Source organism: Bubalus kerabau, chromosome 13, assembly GCF_029407905.1.
Source record: "Bubalus kerabau isolate K-KA32 ecotype Philippines breed swamp buffalo chromosome 13, PCC_UOA_SB_1v2, whole genome shotgun sequence".
NCBI classification, from domain to species: Eukaryota; Metazoa; Chordata; class Mammalia; order Artiodactyla; family Bovidae; genus Bubalus; species Bubalus kerabau.
In genome coordinates, this window is record NC_073636.1 from 17,570,717 (window position 1) to 17,590,692 (window position 19,976).

General features: G+C 44.8%; 1 protein-coding gene across 2 annotated transcripts in view; it reads left to right on the plus strand.

Annotated features, from left to right (window-relative positions):
* Positions 1 to 19,976, plus strand: part of CAMK1D (calcium/calmodulin dependent protein kinase ID) — a 391,644-nt gene that overhangs the window by 341,010 nt on the left and 30,658 nt on the right. For both annotated transcript variants that reach the window (XM_055543599.1, XM_055543598.1), the window contains exon 6: positions 13,284 to 13,359. In XM_055543599.1, coding sequence (XP_055399574.1) covers positions 13,284 to 13,359 — 76 coding nt within the window. The remainder of the gene's footprint in view (positions 1 to 13,283; positions 13,360 to 19,976) is intronic.

Sequence of the window (19,976 nt, forward strand, 5' to 3'; positions counted from 1 at the left end):
AACTCTTTCCTACTAGGAGCTTTTTCCTGTCAAAAGATGCTCATAGTTTGACCTCTGTGACTTTTTTTCTGGTTCTACCATCCTGTTATTTCTACAGACATCTGACTTAGTATCCTTTAAGTGTATAAATATGTGTGTGTCAAGGAAATTTGACCGTCTTTTCTTCCCCCATCTTCATTCAGAACACACAAGAAAAAAAACTCAATTAAGTTGATGTCATCCATCTCTTAAGCAAGCTGGGCCACTTGGTTCCTTTTATCTTCCCTCATGGATCCTCTGTTCCTGGTGCTTTCATCTTCACTCTTCTGTGTGGTCATTCTCTCCCAGAGAGAGTAAAGAGAGAGTAAAGCTGGGGCTTTACTTGTTGTTCACTTAAATTTTAGCACATGTCTCTGAGCATTGCATCATTGTTCTCACCCTCTCAGACCCTTAGCGTTGAAACAGGATTTTCTGTAACTGATAAATTGTCACACAGATGACTGAGTGGAAAGTCCAGATAAGAACTTCCTCTTTCCTTCTCTCTCAGCAGCTGCTCAGTGACAACCAACAGCAACTCTTTCATTACACTGGGCGCTGCACCCAGACTCCACTTGTCAGAGAGAACAGCCCCCGCCTGCACGTGGGGAGAGTTTTAGGGCAAGACTTTCAGCCCTTGACAGTGAATGTGGGTGAGGGCAAAAGGTCATGAGCAGAACACAAGCAAAGGGAAGGCAGCCCTGCCCTGGAAGAGTCCCCGCCCCCACTAAATCCTTCTTAAAACTGTCTGTGAAGCAGTCCATCCTTCTGGAATTCCTTCACAGCTCCTCTCTCAACACTTGAATCCTGGGATGGAATTTCATGGTTTCTGAACTGATACCATTTTTGTGGTGATAGAGTGGAAAGAAGCTCTGCCACGTTTTGGAATTTACTCTTTTTTTTTTTTTCCTTTGAATGATTATAGACCAAAACATTGAAATGAGTGTAACAGTCTTCTTCGTGTTGAAGTGTAGCTCATCAGATTTCAGAAACGAGGAGGGCTTCAGTGCAAAGGAGCCATCTGGCTGTGGTCACAAACCCCTTAGGGCAGAGGCAGAATCTTGGGGCCACCTGCAGGGAACACGTTACGGGGTTATCCGTGCCACACTGCTCTGAAATGCCTTACTCAGAACGTTTTTCTTCCTCTGTTGCGCTGAGTTCCAGGTCTCTCCCACGTTTGAAAACACCAGATACCAGCCACCCTCCCTGTTTTCCACTCCCTTCTCGTTCCTTCCCTGACTCCCACCAGCCACATTTTGGCTTCGGGAGCATTTGAATAGTAACCCAGCTCCAGTCAGACTGGTAATGGGAAACCAGGATGGCGCTTTAATGGGGACTCTTCATGCCTGTGGTAAAATTCAAGAAGCGACTAGGAAAATCCAAGTGAGCCGCTCCTCTGTGATGCATTTTTAGTGAATTACGACTCGAAAAGAGGATGAGAGCAAGCTAAGGAACCTATAACCAGCACAATGAGAACAAGCTGTCCCGAGAACCTTCTGCTCCTCCTGACTTGTGCAACTTCGGGCTGAAGACAAACCACCAGCAAGGAAGGATTCTGTATTTCAGCTGTGTTTTTGTTTGCCAACAATCCAGATTGCAATACTCTAAATCTAGGTGAAGCGACATTATGCTCACAGTAAAGCCCCTCACTGAGGGTTTTTTTTTTTCTTTTTGAATACCCCTCCTGCTGAAAATTCTACTGGCAGGAAGCAGATCTGAGTAAACTTGTTCAGTACCGCCGCCTCTTTGTAATGCAGCTCTCTCGGAGGCTGGATTCTCCTCTGATATATACGCCTGAATCTTATTTTCCTTGATCTTTAGGATTTTATTTACTGGCTCTGAACAGGCCACTACTGGGAAGAAATGTCCTCTTTCTCTCCCACTGTGTTTTTATTTACAATGTGTTAGTTTCAGGTGTGCAGCAAAGTGGTTCAGTTATACACATCTATGTATGCGTGCATGCTAAGTCGATTCAGTAGTGCCTGACTCTGCGACCCCAAGGACTGTAGCCCTCCAGGCTCCTCTGTCCATGGGATTCTTCAAGAAGAATACTGGAATGGGTTGCCATTTCCTTCTCCAGGGGATCTTCCCGACCCAGGGATCTAACCCGTGTCTTTTGTGTCTCCTGCACTGGCAGGCAGGTTCTTTACCACTAGCGCCACCTGGGAAAGCCCCTATGTATCTGCCGGTGCTGCTGCTGCTTCACTGTGTCGCTTCAGTCATTTCCGTCTCTGTGGGACCCTATGGACTGCAGCCCGTCAGGCTCCTCTATCCATGGGATTCTCCAGGCAAGAGTAGTAGAGTAGGTTGTCACACCCTCCTCCAGGAGATCTTCCTGACCCAGGGATCGAACCTGGGTCTCCTGCACTGCAGGCAAATTCTGTACTGCTGTATTACCAGGGAAGCCCATCTATATCTATGTATTAATATCTATTCTTATTCAGATTCTTTCCCCTTATAGGTTATTAGAAGATATTGAGCTGAGTTCCCTGTGCTATACAGTAGGTCTTTGTTGGTTGCCTGTTTTATATATAGTGGTTTGTATCTCCCACTGTTTCAGTGAAGTCCTTCTTGCCACCTCGATGACACACAAATGTCACTAACCCTTTGGAAGTATATTGCAGTTTGGTTTAAGCTCTATCCATTTATCCACCAGCAGAGTTGCTGTGACCCTTCTCACCACCTGTGGAGATTCCTCAGGGACAGGGAGACTTGGTTCAAGTGTCCTGGGACACACATCCATAACATACAGTTGACCATCTGGATCCACAGATTCCAAATTCTCAGATTCAACCAAATGCAGATCGAAAATATTTTTTTTAAATTTAAATTTATGTATTTTAATTGGAGGCTAATTACTTTACAATATTGTATTGGTTCTGCCACACATCAACATGAATCCGCCACGGGTGTACACGTGTTCCCCATCCTGAACCCCGCTCCCACCTCCCTCCCTGTACCATCCCTGCGGGTCATCCCAGTGCACCAGCCCCAAGCATCCTGTATCGAACCTGGACTGGCGATTTGTTTCTTTTATGATATTATACATGTTTCAATGCCATTCCCCCAAATCGTCCCACTCTCACCCTCTCCCACAGAGTCTAAAAGGCTGTTCTATACATCTGTGTCTCTTTTGCTGTCTTGCATACAGGGTTATCGTTACCATCTTTCTAGATTCCATATATATGCATTAGTATACTGTATTGGTGTTTTTCTTTCTGGCTTACTTCACTCTGTATAATAGGCTCCAGTTTCATCCACCTCATGAGAACTGATTCAAATGTATTCTTTTTAATGGCTGAGTAATACTCCATTGTGTATATGTACCACAGCTTTCTTATCCATTCGTTAATATTTTTTAATTGCGAAAAAGCTCCAAAAAACCAAAACTTGAATTTGCTGCTTATCAGCAATGATTTATATGGCCTTAACATTGTATAAGGTTTTACAGGTCATCTAGAGATGATTTGAAGTTTGCAGGAGGATGTTGTAAATAATATGCAAATACTGTGCCATTTAATGTATGGGACTTCAGCAAGGTCAGCCACAGGGAGCAACAGATGAACCTTAGACTAAGCCATAGACTGGCAGGTTGCCCGTCTGCCTGCCTGTCTGTCTGCTGATGTCATAGGCTACGTAGTAGGTTGGATGTTTCAAGTTCATTTTCAAAAAACAGAAGCTCATTCAAAGACAGGTAGAGGTGTCGCTGCTCTGAGGGTCCCATCAGCTCTATCTCAGAAGTGGCGCAGGTGGCAGCCATGTAACACATTCCAGAGAATTAAGCAGTGCACCCCAGTGTTCATAGCAGCCCCATTTACAATAACAAGACGGGGGGCAACCTCAATGTCCATCCACAGGTGAATAAATAAAGAAGACGTGGTGTGTGTATACATATGTATATACACACACACAGTGCAATACTACTCAGCCATAAAAAGAAGGAAATACTGCCATTTGCAACAGCATGGTTGGATGGACTAGAGCTTATCATACTAAGTAAAGTAAATCAGACAAAGGTAAATACCACCATATGATATCACCTAAGTGTGGAATCTAAAATGTGGCACAAATGAAGTTACTTACGAAACAGACTCACTGATGTCGAAAACAAACTTATGGTTACCAAGGAGGAAGCTGTGGGGGAGGGATTAATTATCAGTTTGGGATTATCAGATCCAAGCTACTATATATAAAATAGATATACAACAAGGTCCTACTGTGTAGCACAGGGGACTGTATTCAATATCCTGTAAGAAACCATAATGGAAAAGAATATGAAAAATAATATATCTACACACACACACACACACACACACATATATATATATATATATATATATATATATATATAACTGAATCATTTTGCCATATACCAGAAACTAATACAACATTATAAATCAACTATATTTCAATAAAGGCAAACTTAGGGGAAAAAATTAGGATATAGACATTTTTATAACCAGTCTTCCAGAATAATTTTCAACCTTCTTTAAAAAAGTATTATAACTGAGGCCCATGAAAGCAAGAACTGGTTAGAACTGGGCTTTGCACCCTTGTCACTGCTTCAAGGATGAGGAGAGCTCAGGGCAATGGAGATAGAAACCTTGATGACCCCTGGCCTGGAGGTAGGAGCGGGTGGGTGTAGGGGAGGTGGGGCGGGGGGAGAAAATGTGGGAGGAGCTCAGTCTGTCCTTCCCTCAGTAGACGCAGAGCCATGAAGGTGCCACACACAGCCAGAGTCCCTGGCCAGCGCATGGACCTCTGATACCAGGACAAATGGTCCTCATGCTCACAGCACTGCCAGTCAGCCATGATGACAGGCTGCTCCTGTTACTGGGTCAGGGCTGGTGTCTGGACCAAGAGGGGATGATGTAAATGTGCTGGTGAGGAAGTGACCACAGGGATCCATAACTAGATGAACAAAGGGACCACCTGGCTCCTGTCAGCTCTAAGACTCAAGCTCTCCCGACCAGCCCTTCCAGTCTCCTGTGAGCCTGGCTCAGTCCTGACTTTCGAGGGTTTTCATCAAAAGGGTGGAAATCTTCCTTTATGAATCATTTCCATTATGTTAAGCTAGAATCAAAGGAAAGTACTACATGATATCAGGAATCTATCCAGCCTTACTTCTAGAAAGTGATAAAGCCTACATTCCTTTTGCTCCCTTGATCTTACCAACTTCTCTTCCTTACATAATAACTACTAATTATACCCATAAGTTATGTGCTGCTTATTTCCTGTAAGCCTCATAACAGTCCTCAAAGTTGGCCTCTACTGATTTTCCCATTTTACAGATGAGCAAAATGGAGGCTGAGAAAGATTAAGGGACTTACCCATATCCACACATGCTGTAAATGGTAGAGCCTAGGTTTCTTTCACTGAAAAGCCAATGTACCCAGCTATTTAAAACTTCTTATCTCCAGACAACTAAAGTCATTTTTTGTTACAAGAACCTAAATCCTGGCAACCATTCCACATCCTTCAGACCTCTCCTACTCTGATCTCTACACCTCTTACTTTTTTCTTGAGTACAACGTGAAGGCCTATTCTTACAGCACCACTGGCCATAGCAATTTCTTTCCCCGGTTGTATCTTTCACTATCTGTTTTCACCTTATTTTTCATTTGACTATTGGAGGTAATTTATTTTTTTCCTTGAATATTTTTAAGGCTTCCCTGGTGGCTCAGAAAATAAAGGATCAGCCTGCAATGCAGGAGGCCTGGGTTCAATCCCTGGTCAGGAAGATTCCCCTGGAGAAGGGAAATGGCAACCCACTCCAGTATTCTTGCCTAGAGAATCCCATGGACAGAAGAGTCTGGCAAGCTGCAGTCCATGGGGTCACAAAAGAGTCAGACAGGACTGAGCAACTAACACTTTCACTTTAGAGTAAGTTCAGTATCTTCAGAGCTGGATTTCAAATGAGTTACATTAAAAAATCAAGACCACCTCTCAAACCTGCCATGATCTTGTCTGAGTACAATCATCGTCCTTAGGAAGGCGGCTGAGGCTTGTGTGTACCCTCAGTGACGCAGAGAACAGGTGTGCCCTGGGGGCAGGGGCCAGCTACGCTGTGGCCACCTATAGAGCCAGTGCCTGGAGTGGGACGCAACCTGTCAAGCGATTGAATAAGGAGAAGCCCCCCCACTGTGGTTCTGGACCACTGGCTCTTCTTTTCCATTATTGAGGGCTGCTCCTGCCACCTTGGGCCGCCCCTCCTGCCAGTGCCTCTCTTCTCCCCAAGAAGTGACATCTTTGACCTACGGAGAGGAGTGGTCCTCAGACACCCATGGAGGAAACAAATCACCTTGAACATGAACGTGGCAACACGGTGAGTTCTCAGTCTCCCCTCTCTCTGCAGCACATCCTTGGATGCAGGAAAAGGGAAAATTCCTCCTCTGTTTTATTAGAGCCTGAGGATTGATGACTGTGGCCCCCGCCCCTACAAGCCACTGTCCGCGTTTCCAATTCCACTTGGTTAGGCCTTTTTCTCTCTCTCTGATTCAGTAAGGAAAATGGGCAACTTAATTGTTTTAAAAACAACATGAAAGGTTTCTGGAATTTTTTTTTTTTTTAAATCTCTGGAGTCCTTCCCTTTACCAGAAATCCTTGCTCTAAATCAATATAGAACAGCTCTGTTTATAGGAGACGTTTCCCACCAAGTGGAATTTTCCACAGTGGGTTGGTAGTGAGTCTCATAACAGTAAATTTAATTATTGTCATTTTGGAACCTACTGTTTCACTGGAGAGCGTGGGGTAAGCCTGGGGCTCAGAAGGCGGAACATCTGTCCACAGATCCTTCCAGGAGCTCGTGGGAGGCTTTGCCGAGGCTGGAGATGACTTCTACTTACTGGTGTAAATTCAGCTGATGGGATACTGTTTCTATTGGGAATACCACCCCCCTCCAAATCTGAATTAATAGCCTCCAAGATCTAACAGGAAGGAGGTTCTGAGAGATCACTTACTAGACTACCTTTTTTGCTGTTTAGCCCTAGAACTAGTATTAATAATTCTGAAATCCCTTTAAGAAAAGCTTTTAAAAGGAGAGCAAGATGAATGACAAACACCCACTTTCAGAGAATTAGGGATAATTCTGCTTCTTTTATCCCCCAAATTCATGTCAGAAATAATTTGCTTAAGGAAAGGTATTTAGCAATTGATCTTCTGGTCAAAGCTATGGTTTTTCCAGTAGTTATGTATGAATGTGAGAGTTGGACCATAAACAATGCTGAGTGCTGAAGAATTGATGCTTTTGAACTGTGGTGCTGAAGAAGACTCTTGAGAGTCCCTTAGTTTGCAAGGAGATCAAACCAGTCAATTCTAAAGAAAATCAACACTGAATATTCATTGGAAGGACTTAGGCTGAAGCTGAAGTTCCTATACTTTGGCCACATGATGTGAAGAGCTGACTCATTGGAAAAGACCCTGACGCTGAGAAAGATTGAAGGCAGGAAGAGAAGGGGACGACAGAGGATGAGATGGTTGGATGGCATCACTGACTCAGTGGACATGAATTTGAGAAAACTGCAGGAGATGGTGGTGAAGGACAGGGAAGCCTGCTGTGCTGCAGCCCATGGACTCACAAAGGGTCAGACTCAACTTAGCAACTGAACAACCATGTGCGAAATATAGGGACTTCCCAAGAGACAGTGGCTTGCAATCCAAAATTTCTTTTCTTTTTATGTTTTATGTTTTCTTTCCTTTTTTCTTTTTATGGTTCCTATGGCTACTCACTGAAAATATCTGAGGCAGCAAAGTTTATTTGTCAATCATCTCTCTGGAATTTTCTTTTTTGGTTGTACTAGGTCTTCGTTGCTGCACACAGGCTTTCTTTAGTTGCGGTGCTCAGGCTTCTCATTGCAGTGGCTTCTCTTCTTGTTGTGCACAGGTTTAGTTGCTCCTCAGCATATGGAATCTTCCTGGACCAGGAATCTAACCCATGTCCCCTGCATCAGCAGGTGGATTCTTATCCACTGTACCACCAGGGAAGTCCTGGGAAACATTTTCTTGTAGAAATAATGGCATGTGTGTATTGAGTGGATTGGATTCAGTTGTATCACCATTTGATGAATAATCAGTATGTGCTAATGCCTGAAAATACAGTCTAGAGATGGCCTCCAGCAGCATGAAGTCTGGTCTGACAGTGTGATTCACACAGCAGTAAAGGGATGGATAAGGTACCGTAGGAGCCTGCTGGAGGCTAGTGGATGACAGGTCTGTGATGAATGGACCTGGGAACCCAACTGTCAGGTTCAACCCAAGTCACCCAGGTGGGGCTGCTGACACCCCACCCCTACTCTCTCCACCTCGAAAAGGCTGAGTTCAGCCAAGCCTAAGATGCAGTCAGGAGGTTGGACCTGCCACCTATCTTGGATCTGTCCCTTCAACACTTTGGGTGGGTGGACACCTCTACTGCCACTGATGACCACTGACTGCCCCAAGGTCCGGGTCTTAAAATGCACTGGAGGAACATGTGTGCCCTCGCAACTTGAATCTTTACAAAAAAAAAAAACAAAAAAACATTAGTTTTTTGGTTTGTTTTTGGCTACACTATGTGGCATGCAAAATCTTAGTTCCCTGACCAGGGATGGAGCCCACTGTATTAGGAGCATGGAGTCCTAACCATTGGACTTGCAGGGAATTCTCTCCACTTGAGTTTTCCTCTTCTGCTGTGTCTGTGCCTCAAAATCAAGCCCTTTCTTGCTCTGCCTGGGGGCTGATGGCATTGCAGACAAGCCGCAGTGCCTCTCCATGACTGCTCCCTTTGTCAGTAGCTCCAGTTAAGTTATTTCAATTCAAAGCCGCCCTCAGTTAGAAAGTGTGGGGGTGGCTAGAGTCATTGCCAACCTGCCACAACACGTGAATCGTGCTGGGTACAATTAGGAGAGAGAATTATTTCTGCTTGATGAAAAAGTTCTTAATCGGCAGCTCCTGCGGGTGCTGGGGGTGAGATGGGATGGCGGTGGCACAGAGAACCCTCATCACTTCCTGACGCTCCAGGTGGACAGTGTTCCACGCCATCGCCCTCAATTGTTGTTTGAAAGTTTTGTAAGTTGGATGCTGTGACTTTTTAGAATTACAGTGAATTCTCGCCAATGGTATAAGATTGATAACATAACATGAGGGAGTTTGGTTGATTCTCAGAATGAAAACTGGTCTTTCAAAAGATCAGAGGAAAAAAAAAAAGATCAGAGAAAAGGGATTCTGCCAGCACTATATTTGGAAGGGACCAGGGGAGTGGTAGGAGTGTAGTCATTCAGTCATGTCCAACTCTTTGAGACCCCATGGACTATATAGCCCACCAGGCTCCTCTGTCCATGGAATTCTTTAAGCAAGAGCACTGGAGTGGGTTGCCATTCCCTTCTCCAGGGGATCTTCCTGACCCAGGGATTGAACCTGGGTCTGCTGCATTTCAGGCAGATTCTTTACTCTCTGAGCCACAGTGGTAGGAGGGGAAATGGTAGGAGGACCAAAAACCAGAGGAGTGAAACCTGATGACAGAACAATGGAGCCAAGTGCAGAACACAGATGGAGACTAGGAGAAAAAATATCCCCCCATGACCTCAGGGGTTCACCGTGGTTTGATCACCATGTCTATTGGTCCAGAAGGTTTTGAATATTGCCTGAGAGTTTATTTTTTCTAAGAATTACTATGAGGTGAAACGTTAGCCATTTAAAGCTAGGTGGGCTTGTTCAAACCATGTCTGAAAGGACATTTGGTTCCAGGAAAACAGAATTTGGTTCTCAAGGGAAAACAGAATTTAAGTGATTCACGTGTGCACCATCATGCAACTTTAAAAATATATTAAGTTGGTGAGAATTTTAATTCCTAATCAGTTTGCTTTGTCTTTTTTTATCATGACATTACATGATATCTGGCTTCACTGACTGGATTTGGTTCAAGTGCAATGAAGAACTTCACCAGAGGGCAAATGGTTCTCGTGTCAGTTGATTAAAAAGTATTTATGTTTTGCTGCAGTTGCTATAACCCAGATAAGACACAATGTCAAAGAGAACAAGACATGTTTGGTACAGGTACATAGAGTTCCACCCCCAGTGTGGATACCCATCATTTAGAACTTTTCCCTAACATCCTTGCAGTTGTTCTATACCAGGTCTTTTAATAAAAAAGCATTACTTGAAAAAAAAAAAAAAAAGCATTACTTGATGTTAAAAGTGTATTATTTAAACAGAAATCTCATATTTTTAAAAATTAGGTGTCATCTGTGGTTTAAAGAGTCTAAACATCCCCAGTAACATCCATGGCCCAAGTTGCATAAAATTCAGCCACTTGGTTTTCAAGTCTCGAAATTTGCCAGACTGCAGGCCAAGGGCTTGATGGGCAGGTGTCCCCAGGCATGTGGATTTCAAAAGGGAAACCATGTTCTTTATTCCCTTGTTTGCTGAACAGTGGATGGTGGCCAGTACTTTCTGTTTTCTAACAGATGATGTTGAGGAGGAGGATTTTTTTTTTTTTTTAAGAATTCTTCCTCCCACATTCACAGAACTGGAAGACTGTGAGAATGGAGTACTCAGGAGGAGAACACAGAGGATTAGCTCTTCCTAGGAGTCCAACATGCTTTGCTGGGGCTGGGTCTCATCCTTTGGTATCGTGGAGTGTTTGGGCACCACTATCGCGCCCCTAAAGAGCCTGACAGGCCACGTGACATGGAAGCTGGGGCCTCTCCCCACCTGCTTGGTGCTCCTGACATCTGCCGTCAGCTTTGCGGGGAGGTGGAGCCGGATCAGGGCTTCCCAGGTGGCGCTAGTGGTGAAGAACCCGCCTGCCAAGGCAGGAGACATGAGAGATACAGGTTTGATCCCTGGGTCAGGAAGATCCCCTGGAGGAGGCATGGCAACCCACTCCATTATTCTTGCTTGGAGAATCCCATGGACAGAGGAGCCTGGTGGGCTATAGTCTATAGGGTCACAAAGAGTCGGATGTGACTGAAGCGACTTCGTATGCACGCATGGACTTGGATCAGATGTTGCTCTGTGAGCCTTTTCTGCTTCTTTTGAACTTTCCCTCAGGCCATGAAGTTGGCCCTAGAGGCTCAAAAACAAGCTCCTTGAAGAAACAGCCCCCTCCCACCACCTGTGCCCTTGTGGCCACTCAGATTAGAACATCAGCTCTGAGACCGCCTACCTCCTAAATTAGTTTGCTGTGGGAAATGGCTCCCTTTCATCCGTTGCTGTAATAGAAGCATCTGAGAAACTGACTCTAGGAACGATGGCTGTAGCCAGCTCCCAGTTATCCAAGGGCCACTTTTCCAGGTTGTGGGTTCCCTAGCTTTGTAGTTGAAGGTGAACGTAACAAAGATGTAGAAACGTGTTTATTTTGCTCTTGTTAAAAAAAATTTTTTTTAAGTGATCGGAGGAATTGGGGCTGAAACCGAAAATTAGTTTTGGGAGTTATCCGTAGACTGTATTTCTTACCATCATAACAGAAACATCCACAGGAATTTGTGTCTTTCCCTCTTGCTCAGGAAGTTATCTGCAACAGGGTAAGAGGACTTCCCTGTTCATTTTTCTGCAAAAGGGCTTTTCTTCCAGACTGAAGAAACCTTCATAGTCCGTAGGTTCCAGTGGAAAGAGCAGGAACAGCATGAGATTAAATTTTGTTCAGTATCTCCTGAGCCATATCTCCTGGGTGTTGTCAGAAAAGGCACATCTCAGGGCTTTCCTGGTGACTCAGTCCTCAAGAATCTGCCTGCCAGTGCAGGAGACCCGGGTTTGATCCCTGGTCCGGGAGGATCCCGCGTGCCACAGAGCAGCTAAGCCCATGTGCCACAACTACTGAGCCCACACACTCTAGAGCCCGTTCTCCATAACAAGAGAAGCGACCGCGACGAGAAGCCCTTGCACCGTAACTAGAGAGTAGCCCCCGCTCCCCGCAACTAGAGAAAAGCCTGAGCAGCAATGAAGGCCTAGCACAGCCAAAGTTAGTTAATTAGTTAAAATAGAAAAGGCACATGTCCGAGGCTCATTTTCCTTACTGTCGAGGTGCAGAGTTGTTGGAAGGACAGTAGAGAACGTTTACGAATGACCAGGATGAGACACAGGCGCTTAATTCAAGTGAAACCAAGTATGGCAACCCACTCCAGTATTCTTGCCTGGAGACTTTCATGGACAGGGGAGCCTGGTGGGCTACAGTCCATGGGCTCGCAAAGAGTTGGCCATGACTGAGCGACTAAACACTTTAACTTTTAAGTTGGTGTAGAAGCCTCTTGGTAGCTGGATGCTGTGGAAAAGCGCCCTGCTCTCTGAGGCCCCATGCGCCCCTACCTGTAACTTGGGAAGCAGGATAATGGTAATTAAGCTCTTCCCCACCATTGCAGTTGCAGGGAGTTAATGCATCCCCAGCCCACAGAACACAGCTCAGCCTGTGACAAGTACCGTGTAACCTGGAGCTATTTCTATTTCTCTACATTCTTAAATTTTCTGCAGAGTCTATCCTAGACACTTCAACCAGATGTGTTTGCATAAAAAGGAGGTTTTACTTGTGAAGATGGTTTGCTTCCTTTTCAATGTTTGTTTACTCTTTGCACAAATACATATGGCAGACTGTGCTGAGTGCCAGACACCTGGTGGGTTGTTCAGTGTTGGGCAGTAGCCACAGGCCAGGAACAGGAAATAATACAAAATAAACCAAGGCCCTGGACGGGCGAGTCTTGATGAATAGTGTGTTAGAACCAGGAAATGAGATTAAGTAGCATTTTTCCTGTTTCACAGATGAGAAAATAAAATGGCACAAGTGACAGATAACCCATCCAAAACCTTAGAGAAGGAACTAGGGGCAGACTTGAGGCAGGGCCCCGGAGACTTGTTCTAAGTCTAATCTAGACTATAAGCTCCATGAAGGCAGGAGGAGGGGGCTTCACCGCCCGTCCCCACAGCACCTAGAAAGACCCTACGCAGGGGCCAGAAATGCTTCCTTGAATTGATTTGAGGTGAAGTCACACCCCGGGCCCCAGACTGGGTATTCCCTCCTCTCTGTCTGGTCTGAGCTTCAGAACAGCACTGACATGAAATGTCTCCCGTGCAGTGTGTGTTGATTGATTTACAGCCTCCAGTTATACACATACGTGAATGCTCCCCTTTTGTCCACTTACAAAAGTCAACAAATATATCAGGTTGCATGTTTCTTCTCAGTTTCTAGAATCATTGAAAGTTCAGCCCAAGTAGCAGACCAAAAAAGCGAAAAGGCGCCCCCAGACCGCCTTATGTTCTTGTCGTTTAAATTATCAGGCTGTGTCTCTCCTTTGTTGTCTCAGCTCCTGAAGTCCTCGCCCAGAAGCCCTACAGCAAAGCCGTCGACTGCTGGTCCATCGGGGTGATTGCCTACATCTTGTAAGTATGACCTGCCATCTCGGCTTCTTTTTTTCTTTATAAATGGAATTGTAACAAAATATACATTTTATTTTGTATACAAAATTTACCATTTTAACCATTTCTAAGTGTTAGAGTTGGACTGTAAAGAAAGCTGAGTGCTGAAGAATTGATGCTTTTGAACTGTGGTGGTGGAGAAGACTCTTGAGAGTCCCCTGGACTGCAAGGAGATCCAACCAGTCCATCCTAAAGGAGATCAGTCCTGGGTGTTCACTGGAAGGACTGATGTTAAAGCTGAAGCTCCAGTACTTTGGCCACCTGAAAGAAGAGCTGACTCATTGGAGAAGACCCTGATGCTGGGAAAGATTGAAGGCAGGAGAAGGGGACGACAGAGGATGAGATGGTTGGATGGCATCACTGACTCAGTGGACATGAGTTTGGGTAAACTCCGGGAGTTGGTGATGGACAGGGAGGCCTGGCGTGCTGCTGTCCATGGGGTCGCAAAGAGTCAGACATGACTGTGTGACTGAACTGAACTGAAGAGTACAGTTCAGTGGCATCAAGTACATTCCCAGTATGGTACCACCATCACCACTATCCATCTCCAGAGCTTTTTCATCTTCCCAAACAGAAACTCACTAAATATTAACGCTCATTCATTTCCCCCAGCCCCTGGCAACACCACTCTGCTTTCTGGTTCTATGAATGTGGCTTCTCTAGGTATCTCATGGAAAGGGGATCATAAAATGTTTGTCCTTTTTTGTCTCTCTCTTTTTTTTTTACTTAGCATAATGTCCTCAGGGTTTATCCATGTTGTAGTGTGTGTCAGAACTTCATTCTTTTTTGAGGCTGAATTATATTTCATTGTGTGTATATACTACATTTTTGTTTATCCATTCATCCATCGGTGGACACTTGGGTTGCTTCCACCTTTTGGCTATCGTGAGTAATGCTGTTATGAATGCAGATGTGCTAATACCTGTTTGCGTCCTGCTCTTGATGCTTTTGAGTGTATCCTCAGATTGCTGAGTCACGTGGTAATTCTGTGTTTAACTACTGGAGGAGTTGTCGTACTGTTTTCTAAAGCAACACCAACATTTTACATTCCCAGCAGGGATGCACAAGTGTCCCATTTCTCTACATCCTTGCCATCAATTTTTTTCCATTTTTTGACAACAGCCTTCCTAGTAGGTGGAAAGATGAAGTCGTATCTCATTCTGGGCTTGATTTGCATTTCCCTTACAGCTCATGATGTTGAGCATCTTTTCATGTACCACCTTGGCTTGACGATACAAACCAATATGAAAATATTAGGGCAAATCCAACAGAAATCACAGTAAGAGGGACTTCCCTGGTGGTCCAGTGGTTAAGAATCTGCCCTGCAATGCAGGAGACACAGGTTCAATCCCTGGTCATGGAACTAAGATCCCACGTGCCATGAACAACCAAGCCTACAGCCAAAACTAGAGTACCTGCATGCTGCAGCAGAGAGCCCATGTGCTGCAGCGAAGACCAAATACATATATGTTAAAACAAGAAATCACAGTAAGAAAAATGTGATGAAAACCAAAATTTAGCCTTAGAATTGCTCATTTCTTCTCAGGTGCCTTATCTCTACGACCCAGGAAACGCCATGGTCATAGGCCTGTTGCACTTATTTTCAGTTTGGTTCAGTCGCTCAGTCGTGTCTGACTCTTTGTGACCCCATGAACCGCAGCATGCCAGGCCTCCCTGTCCCTCACCAACTCCCGGAGTCCACCCAAACCCATGTCCATTGAGTTGGTGATGCCATCCAACCATCTCATCCTCTGTCGTCCCCTTCTCCTCCTTTTTATAGTTATGTGTTGATTTGCTTAAGTTCACTGTAAAGTTATTTTTAAGTTACAATTTCTTTTTGTAGTGATACTTTCAAACACTTATTATGGAACATACTCTCAGGGTAGGTTTAGGTCAGTGAGTCCCTACCTGATAGCAGATGAATTTCTTCTCCTTAACATCCTCAAGGAGGGGACAAAGCCCACCACACCCAAGAGGCTGAGAGAGACTGTGATGGGAGAAAGACTGGAAACACCCCCCTGTATTGGTTTTGTCTCATTATCTGGGAAGCAAATAGTCTTTCTACAGCATCCTTTCAACTGGCAACTTTTGCAATTTAATGAGGATTTAGCTGACAGCTCTTGTAGATTCTTGGCCTTATCACAGGAGAATTTTATCTGTTACGATGTACTTGGGTGTAGGGCTCCCACTTATGGAATTTAGGTAAAAGCCAGATTCATCTGAGCTATTATACAAAGCTAACACATTGCACCTAGAGAATGCTTTCAATTCTGAGGCACGTTGGCCATCTTCTGCCGTAGTGTGATCCTATTTATGGAAGGAGGTGGGTTCCAGACCCTTTTGAGAATCTAATGAAAGCTGTGGATCCTCTTCCCTATAAACTCACACCCATACAATTTTGCATACTGTATTGGAGGGTCCTGGGTGAGCAGACACTGGCCATGGCCTTGTGTTATTTCCCTGGCTCCCTAAACCCTCAACTAAAGGTCTTATCCTTGACCAGCTTGACTGTGAAAGACTTAGAGAAATGAGCGATAAGCCAGTCCTCTTCCTGCAGAGCACCAAAGCAGGTATCATCTAGAGAAATCTTCCATGGGTCTAGGTGAAAAACTGACCCTATATCTGGCCTTCTGCTTATTTGCTTCATTATATCTGTTCTGAATCTTGAGCCACTGCTCTGGTCTGCATTAGTGTCTATATATAATTATTTCCCTGAAGTCTTGGCACTGGGGTACCGTATGTCAGAATACCTGAGAGGAGGTATGTACTGCATTATTGGGATAAGCAGTTTAAAACCAAGCAGTGGTGCCTTAGCTCATACTGCTTTAACAGAATACCACAGACTGAGTGACATAACCAACAGACGTTTATTTCTCACAGTTCTGGAGGCTGGAAGTCCAAGGTCAAGGAGCCAGCTGGTTTGGTTCTTGGTGAGAACCCTCTTCCTGGCTTGGTGTGCAGATGGCCACCATCTTGCTGTGTCCTCCCCCTCTTGACGAGAGGGAGGGAAAGCTCTCTGATATCTCTCTTTCTAAGGACACTAATCCCATCAGGAGGGCCCCACCTTCATGACCTCATCTAAACGTAATTATCTCTCAAAGGCACTATCTCTAAATACCATCACATTGAGGGGTAGGGTTTCAACATATGGCTTTGGGTTACACAGTTTAGTCCACAGTAAGTGGTTTGGTTGACCTCAACTTAGTGAAAATATTAAAGCAGAATCCCCTTGAAACATGGACATTTTAGGTCAGGCGTGGCACACACTTTACAATAACGATATCAAACCTTTGTCTAACAGTGCAGTGTATCCTTGAGTGAAATCAGAGTTCTGCTAGTGAGGAAGAACTGCTAGTGAGGGGGCTTCCCTGGTGGCTCAGACGGTAAAGCCTCTGTCTACAATGCGGGAGACCCAGGTTTGATCCCTGGGTTGGGAAGATCCCCTGGAGAAGGAAATGGCAATCCACTCCAGTACTATTGCCTAGAAAATCCCATGTACAGAGGAGCCTGGTAGGCTACAGTCCATGGGGTCGCAAAGAGTCAGACACGACTGAGCAATTTCACTTTCACTTTCAGTGAGGAAGAAGGCAAGAAATGGATTTGCAGTAGGTAACACACTGTGTCTGCCATGGCGCATAAGTAGGAAAATATCAGAAGGCCAACATGGTTAGAGGATCAAGACAGGATATAAGCAAGAGCCAGGGGAAAGGGAGACCTGAAAGAAAACTGATGGTTTTTTTCTTTTTTTTCTTGGCCCCACTATGTGGCATGTGGTATCTTAGTTCCCCAACCAGGGGTCAAACTTGCGCCTTCTGCAGTGGAAGCACAGAGTCTTAACCACTGGGCCAGCGGGGAAGTCCCAAAAACTTAGATTTTAACCCAAGTTGTAGTGCGAAGTCAAAGAACAGTTGACCAGAGGTGTGACCTGATCTGATTTTCACTCTGCACTCTATGTGAACCCAGCCAAATATTATATTGTGTACTACAATGATGTTCATTCGAATATTATTCTGGCTACTCTTCAAACAAGGGATTAGACAGGGCAGGACAAAGACGGTTCAGAGGCTTACAAGTTGGATGAGTGGTGAGGATTGCTTCTGCCCTGGGGGCAGGGATGGAAGTGAAATGGTAGATATACTGTGGATGTGAAGGATGAAGGGTAGGAATGCTTCAAGGATAAACCCAACTTTGGGGCAGATGCTAGGAGGGTGATGTAGAAACAATTTAGGGAGTGGGCAAGACTAGGAATTTCATTTTGGTCATGTTGAACTTGAGTCACCTTTGAGACACCCATTGACTACGGTAAGCACGTGTGGAGTTCAAAAATCTGGGATAGAGATACTGACAGGTTTGTTGGGTATGAGCTGAGCAGTAGAATTAATACATCCCACTCCTTATCAGTGCAGTCTACAATATAATATTTGGCTGGATTCCCATAGAGCATTAAGCAAAGAAATACTGTATTTCTTTGTTTTTATATTAAGTATAAACTTGATGAGCTGAAACTTGATGGTTGCCTGGTCACCAGTAGCTTTGCTTCAAGGATTGGTCTCCGGTTGATTTCATGATTGTGTCAGACTTCAAAATGGCAGCCTGGGTTTTTATCTTCCTTGGTACCTTCCAGAGCTCAGAGAGTCTCAAGCAGAGAACAAATGGACTTTGGACACCTCACTTATACCTTCCACAGTGCTCAGATTATTATGAGTGAAAGGCCAAATCCTAGATATAAATTGCTACATAATAGGGCTCTTGCCTGGAGAACTACTGGTCTCAAATTCATCATTATCGGTGTCAACAACTGGTATTTCTTGAGTACATTCTCTATTCCAGGCACTGTGTGAGGTGCTGAAAATAATCAAGATGACAAAGACATGATGCCTCTCATCAGAGTACAGTGTATAGGGTGGGACAAGCAGTTTCCTAAGTAGACTGAGTGACACTCAAGGCTGGTGTCCAGCTCTCATAGTTCCTGGGATGGAGCCACCATTGAGGAGGACAGGGTATTCAGGAAGGAGGGACCATCATCCCAAGGATATCCAGAAGTTTGAAAAAGACTAAACGTAAGCAGAGAAGCCAGAGGACAGCATCCCAACCAGGGGAAGGATGCAGACACGGGAACTGGGGTGCCTGAGGCATGTTTGAGGACCGGAAAATATGCTGTGAAAGGTTCTGACTGGGTTGGTATTCTCGGTTAGAAGGTCGGCTCTGGGCTGAACTAGTGTCAGAAGTGAAAACTCATGGACCTCACACTCTGACCACTCCACATGGGTCCGCTGTGCCTGGTCTTCCTATCCCATCCTTGATCTGAAGACTGATGAGGAAGGCTGCTGAGGGGGTCAGGACCGACAGGCAGCACACAGAGGAGCCGGTGCTCCCTGGGGGACTCCGTGCCGAGCCTTTGATCGTTCGTGTCACCTGGCATGGGAAAGAGGTCAGCCTCTGCCATTTGGGGGGTGCAGCAGCGTTATTGCCCCTTGATGAGCCTGTCGCCCTGAGATACCAGCTTGTAGCAACAGTGGCTGTGACAGACACCCCATTTTCTCCTCTCCGCATGCCATTCAAACATTCCTCATTTTGTCGGTGGAGATCCTTGATAAATCGGTTCTCTTTTGGATCTCCACAGTCATTTATGTTATCCATTATTTGGCAAGAGAAATATTTTTTTTTTCCTAACAAGGAGACTCGTTTTTAAAAACCCTTTTGGTAGGTCCTTTCCCTGCCAGGAATCTTCCTTTGAGGATCAGGACTTGGAAAAAAAAAAATCTTTGCCCAAGTAGCCTAAGCTGCTGGGAAGGATTGAAGATGGGTAGGCTGGACACCATAATGAATTTGTTGGTGTCCAGTCTGATGAGAAAAAGAGATGCAAGAAGTCAAAGTGGTTATCTGAGGAGCTTTACAAATAGCTGAGGAAAGAAGAGAAGTGAAAGGCAAGGGAGAAAGGGAAAGATACCCAACTGAATGCAGATTCCAGAGTATAGCAAGGAGAGATAAGAAGGCCTTCTTAACAATACAAAGAAATAGAAGAAAACAACTGAATGGGAAAGACTGGAGATCTCTTCAAGAAAATTGGAGTTACCAAGGGAACATTTCATGTAAGGATGGGCACGATAAAGGAAAGAAACAGTAAGGACCTAACAGAAGCAGCAGAGATTAAGAAGAGGTGGCAAGAATATACAGAAGAACTATTTAAAAAAATTAAAAAAGGTCTTAATGACCCAGATAACCATGACGGTGTGGTCACTCATCTAGAGCTGGACATCCTGGAGTGTGAGGCCAAGTGGGCCTTAGGAAGGATTACTATAATCAAAGCTAGTGGAGGTGATAGAATTCCAGCTGAGCTATTTCAAATCCTAAAAGATGATGCTGTTAAAGTGCTATTCTTGGTGTGTTGGCAAATTTGGAAAACTCAGCAGTGGCCACAAGACTGGAAAAGGTCAGTTTTCATTCCAATCCCAAAGAAAGACAATGCCAAAGAATGCGCAAACTACATTGAGTACAGTCATGCTCATTTTACATGCTCAAAATCCTTCATGCTGGGCTTCAGCAGTATGGGAACTAAGAACTTCTAGATGTACATCTGG